Below are 5915 nucleotides of genomic sequence, written 5' to 3'. Positions count from 1 at the left end.
AGGTTAGCCACAGTGCCATGGGCTTTACACTTCTTGATGACACTGCGCATGGTAGACACAGGAACATTCAGGTCTTTGGAGATGGACTTGTAGCCTTGAGATTGTTCATGCTTCCTCACAATTTTGCTTCTCAAGTCCTCAGACAGTTCTTTGGTCTTCTTTCTTTTCTCCATGCTCAATGTGGTACACACAAGGACACAGGACAGAGGTTGAGTCAACTTTAATCCATTTCAACTGACTGCAAGTGTGATTTAGTTATTGCCACCACCTGTTAGGTGCCTCAGGTAAGTAACAGGTGCTGTTAATTACACAAATTAGAGAAGCATCACATGATTTTTCAAACAGTGCCAATACTTTTGTCCACCCCTTTTTTATGTTTGGTGTGGAATTATATCCAATTTGGGGTTTTGACAATTCTTTTTGTGGTATTCCATTGAAGACAAATTAAATGAAGATAATAATACCAAAGAATTTGTGATTGCAATCATTTTCTGGAAGAAATGAGTATTATCTGACAGAATTGCAGGGGTGCTAAAACTTTTGGCCAACGCTGTAGGTTAATGTCACCAGAACCTGTATATCACCCCAGCCCTGCAGAGAGATAAGTTAAGGTCAACAGATCCAAGCATATCAGCCCAGCCTCAGATAGATCAGTTACAGTCATCTGACTCCAGTATATGAACCCAGCCCCGCAGATAGATAGGTTAGTGTCACCAGAACCAGCATATCACTCCAGCCACAGATAGGTTAGGGTCATCTGAATCATAGTGTTTTTCCCTAGTAAATCAGTGATATCAGTGTTTTTGGCAATATGCAAATGAGCTCTTGGAACAATGAGGATAAAGAGGTAAGAAGCAAGTTTGTGGTGGTCCCAAGCCTTACAGGTCGCACACCCCCATGATCAGCCCTGAAAGGGTCATTGTAAAGTCAATTTATGGTTTGCAGTCTAATACAGAAGACTCATCAAAATGATTCAGCAGTATTATTTTTATTTTACAGGATATGAAACTGCAAACCAGGTCCAATTTTCTAGAGGAACACAAGTTTATACCAGACCAATGGCGGAAGCTCCTCACATGACTTCTTTGTTTGTGCAGGGTATTTGCATCTGAATGTTTCACAATCATTGGTTGGTAACTTGTGGTTCACCACACAGTAACGTCATCCTTGTACTAGGCCAATGTGACATTACCAAATGGGATGGAGGGGGGTAGTATGACTTCTGCACACTTTGATTGGCTCTAGGAAATTTGGGGGGGGGGGGGATACAATATGCTCTTACTGAGATGTCATCATTGGCCCATGTAACAGCCTGGTAGGGAAAGATGCAAAAACATGGTTGGTATATCACTACCATGCTAGGAAGTGCCATGACATTTTGTTTGGTGAGGGCCCAACTAATGATGTAACTATAGTAGTGTCAGTGGTCAACACTACGACTGTGGCCAGGATGGTCACCCCCACCACACTGGGGCAGGATGAGATTCTTTCATCTCTGTTCTGTTGCACTAGAATGAGATTTATAATGAACAGCCTTCCACTGTCAGAAAGGAAAAAAAGTTAACCGTTTCATGGCAAAAATAGCAATTGTTAGAGGAGCTTTTAGTGAAGGAGGGATTCTGTGGGAGAGGCTGTGACACCAAAGGGGAACATTATTACAATGTGGGGGCACTAACAGAGATGTGAATGATGTAAAGTTTGTAGGCACAGACATGGTGTGAATAGTCTGAGATCACATAGAGGAGGGAAATTTAAATGCTGCTAAAATGTATGGGATGTGTGTAAATGGATGGGAGGTGGCTGAGGGGTTTTTATGGCCCTTAATGCTTGTTTCCTACTGATCCCTATTCACAAGACAGTGCTCAGTCTCCTCTTAAAATAATGAGAACAGACCTGAGGTCCTATCCATTGTATAGTGGTGTTGTCGGGGTACTACAGTGCCGTTCCTATTACTGGAATAGGAGAAGACTGCAAGCGATCCCTGTCCACTTTAACAGTTTCCAATGCTTGGAGGATGCCATAACTTATAATCTGTGCAGGGCCCGGGTGTCGGACTCCCACAGATCAGCTACTGATCACCTATCCCGTGGTGCTTCATGAAACTGTAAAACCCCTTTATGGAGACATAGTACCCCTCCTGACCTACGCCAAAGGCCTCTTACCTAGCCAGCTAGTGCCCTTCTAAATGCTGCTGAGTCACTTGGCATCTTAAAGAGCATCTTTCATGTCCTTGGGCACTTAAAGGGATTCTACCATTAAAACCCTTTTAGAAAGGCTATTCGTCTCTTACCTTTAGATGTGACCTCCGCCCCGCCGTTCCTTAGAAATACTGTATTTTACCGGCATGCAAATTAGTTATCTCGCAGCGATGAGGGGCGACCCAATGCTGCTCGAGAACAGGCTCCAGCGACGCCTCTATCTTCGGCTGGATCCTCCCCTTCTTTCGTCATCTTTCTTCGGCGTCACCTCTGACGCCTGTGCAGTTGGCTCTGCCAGTGAGACACTAGTAGAGCCAACTGCGCATGCCAGCCGCCGGCTATAGTTCCAAAGCCGCAACTGCGCGCATGCGCAGTCGGCTCTACTAGTGAGAGAACTGCGTTGACAATTCAACACAATGGGCAGCACTTTGTGCACATCCTTTAGTGAGTTACTGTCATTGCTCCATGTTACAAACATGTCAATCACTCCATAATGAATATCACCACTTCCATTGTATCCATACTTATGGCCCACCCTGTACAACAATGGACAGAAGTAAACCAAATACGCAAGAACTTTATAACCAAGAACAAATGTTTTCTATAATCTCTCTACATCAGAGATATATTATTTATTCATCATCAATGTCGTCGTTCGTGTACTGTTCATATGGGACACACGCCAAACAGAACTGGTCCATGTCCCACCAGCACTCATCACAATATACGGTGTAGCATCCTGGGGTAACGCACTCATGGGAGTCTTTATTTCTCCTCGCTTCACATACAATGCAGCGCCAAGGCAAAATGTGTCTCGTCCAGAGGTAACTTTTATGGAATTTGCCCCAAAAGGACCTCTCCTGGCCAAGAAAACATAACCATAGAAGTCAGATATGAGGTTTGAGGTCCATAAGATGGAGGTTGAATATGGGGATAGTTCTATGGAGTTTTAGGGTAAGAGTTAGGGGTACAGCTGGGGATATTACTCACAACTCACCCATAACTGTCTGCTCTTGCATTTTCTCATCACCTCGAAGCGTTTCTCGTAAAGGTACCACTTTCTCTTTCTAATATAATGGTTGTAAAGGAAGATCACTCGGCACTTCTCTCTCTGTGGGATCAAAGACACATAGGAACACGTTGTGGATGACAAGTACCATGTATCTCATTTTATCTTCTAGATTTTTTGGGTTCATAGCCATTCCTCCAGACTACTCCATAAACAAGCATGCTTTGCTCAGCTGAGTGTCCATGTGTTTTTAATAAGAGCTGATTCCAGACACGCCAGCATGGTCAAGGGCCTGATGCATAACATAATCAGCTGGTGCCACCAAAATCAGTTTGGTTCTATTGCATATGGGGACCTTAAATGGTTATTCTGGTCACATTCCGGTAACAAGATTATGGGTGGGGTCTGACCACTGGAACCACCACCAATTATGAGAACTCGGGTGCTTTGCACTCCAGTTTTGAATGAAGTGGGTGGTTGGATGCCAGTCTATTCAGTCAGTGGCGTAACTAGGAATGGCGGGGCCCCGTGGCGAACTTTTGACATGCCCCCCCCCACACCGACACTGACGCCAAAGACCTCGACTGACCCATCCTCTGCATTCCTGCGCGCTCTATTATTTCCCTTAGTGGCCCCTGCACACAGTATTATGTTCCCATAGTGGCCCCTGCACACAGTATTATGTCCCTTAGTGGCCCTTGCACACAGTATTATGCCCCATAGTGGCCCCTGCACACAGTATTATGTCCCTTAGTGGCCCCTGCACACAGTATTATGCCCCATAGTGGTCCCTGCACACAGTATTATCCCCAATAGTGGCCCCTGCACACAGTATTATCCCCAATAGTGGCCCCTGCACACAGTATTATCCCCAATAGTGGCCCCTGCACACAGTATTATGCCCAATAGTGGCCCCTGCACACAGTATTATGCTCCACTGTGGACACCCATAAACAATTATTATACCCTGGGGTCTTTACAGACCCCAGAGTATAATAATTGGAGACTCGGGGGAATAAAAACATTAAAAAACCCACTGTTGCTTACCTGTCCCCCGGCTCCTACGCAGTCTTCTCCGCTGCCGTCCTTCTGAAATTATGTCAGATGTCACATGACCTGGGACGCAGGCCGGGTTCATGTGACGTCAGAGACGTCAGAAAGGATGTCAGGAAGGAGGCCTGCATGGATCGTGGAGAGGTAAGTAACAGTGTTTGTTACATTCCCTTACCTCTCCCGGGCCTCCGATCATTATACACGGGGGTCTGAAAAGACCCCCCGAGTATAATGATAGTCTTTGTGGGGCTCGCGGTGTCTCTTACCAATCCTGGCCCAGCCAGGATCGGTAGGTAAATAGGGCCCGTTACCAACTGAAGTAACTTCAGCCGGTAACGGCCTATTAAAAAAACCAAAAAAACGCAGCAGTAGCGGCTGTCACCGGGCCCCCTAATGTCCCGGGCCCTGTGGCAGCTGCCTCTGTGGTAGTTACGCCCCAGTTCAATGGACTGCTGAAACACAGCACTCGGTCATCTCCAGTGATCCCATTGAGATGAATGGAGAGGCAAGTGCTGTCCAACAAGCCTCTCCATTCAAGACCGGATTGCAAAGACCACATCTTGTAATCAATGCGGGGGGTCTTTCCATTGGGCAGAGTTTAAGTATGTTACTTACTTTTGGAAAGAAGAAGGCGGCAATCACTCTTCGGAGGCGGTAGCCATACACCTGGAGGAAGCACAAGGACAAGAGCCCGACAGTCGGCAAGCAAGAGCTTACATAGCTGTGGAAGCTCATGATGGATGGGTTTGGAAGGCAAACTGTGGAAGAAGAGAACCTTGAGTCCTAACTTCATACTATACATGTCACGTTACATACAGTGTATATTAGAGGACATGTATTATGATCTCACTGTTTGGCACTTGTAGCCCTCCTCCAGACGTCTTCATTTACCTGTATTGTTACCAATTTCTACGGCTTTGTCTGAGCTGTTGAAGGCTCGCACCGTAAGCTGCAGAAGCCGGGCAAGAAAGGTGTCGCCTCCTACTGAAACTTCCAGCTTGTGCTCGACTATAGAAAGAAGATCCTATCATAGTTATATACACATGAGGTAAGAGGTTACATCTGATGCCCAGGCCGCATAATAGGCTCCATCTACCTCTACTATCAGAGTGCTGCTATAATGGGGTGATATATCCATAAACCTTCAGTACAGGAACATGACTCCTCCATAAGTGTTCTATAACCCCATAGCCCTAAGTGCAGATCCCCACTCAGACATTGGAAAACTTTGTGTTTCAGTAGAGTGCCTCCAGAAAGACAGTGTTGGTACTCACCGGAAAACACATAGGAAACCTGGAAATGTTTGTGAATAACCTGAAAGATGTGGATAAGAAGTCGGTCAAAGCCCATTGTCAAGATGAAGACAATGAAGAAGGGAACGCTCTGCAAGACCTCCATCATCTGTAGAAGTGAAGAGACATCTCCAGTGAACACCTTGCCCTCTCAACAGTAACTCACTGCTCCCATGTCACGGTGTTTTCTACTTACCATAATCTTCATCTCAGGTCCCTGAACCCGAGGATTGAACGGAAACACAGATTCCACCCTCTCTGCGTTTCGCAACGGCAGCAAATACTTCAGTTTCTGTAAAGAGTATTTTGCTCTTAGTGGGAGAAAGTCTAAAAAAACATGGGTCCTCCTCTAGGATAATAGCA

At 45.7% G+C, this 5915-nt stretch overlaps 1 protein-coding gene across 1 annotated transcript; it reads right to left on the bottom strand.

Annotated features, from left to right (window-relative positions):
* Nucleotides 1–2830: 2830 nt before the first annotated feature.
* On the bottom strand, nt 2831–5868 carry DCST1 (DC-STAMP domain containing 1; the record flags this gene model as incomplete). The annotated part of the gene is made up of 6 exons (XM_075283514.1): nt 2831–3058; nt 3196–3309; nt 4876–5018; nt 5152–5268; nt 5535–5661; nt 5749–5868. Coding segments are annotated over 6 exons (849 nt in total), but the record flags the coding sequence as incomplete, so codon positions are not given.
* Nucleotides 5869–5915: the final 47 nt, after the last annotated feature.

This window comes from Leptodactylus fuscus, chromosome 7, assembly GCF_031893055.1.
Source record: "Leptodactylus fuscus isolate aLepFus1 chromosome 7, aLepFus1.hap2, whole genome shotgun sequence".
Lineage (NCBI taxonomy): Eukaryota > Metazoa > Chordata > Amphibia > Anura > Leptodactylidae > Leptodactylus > Leptodactylus fuscus.
Note: the sequence above shows the minus strand (reverse complement) of the source record. Positions and strands in the feature narration are given on the sequence as shown.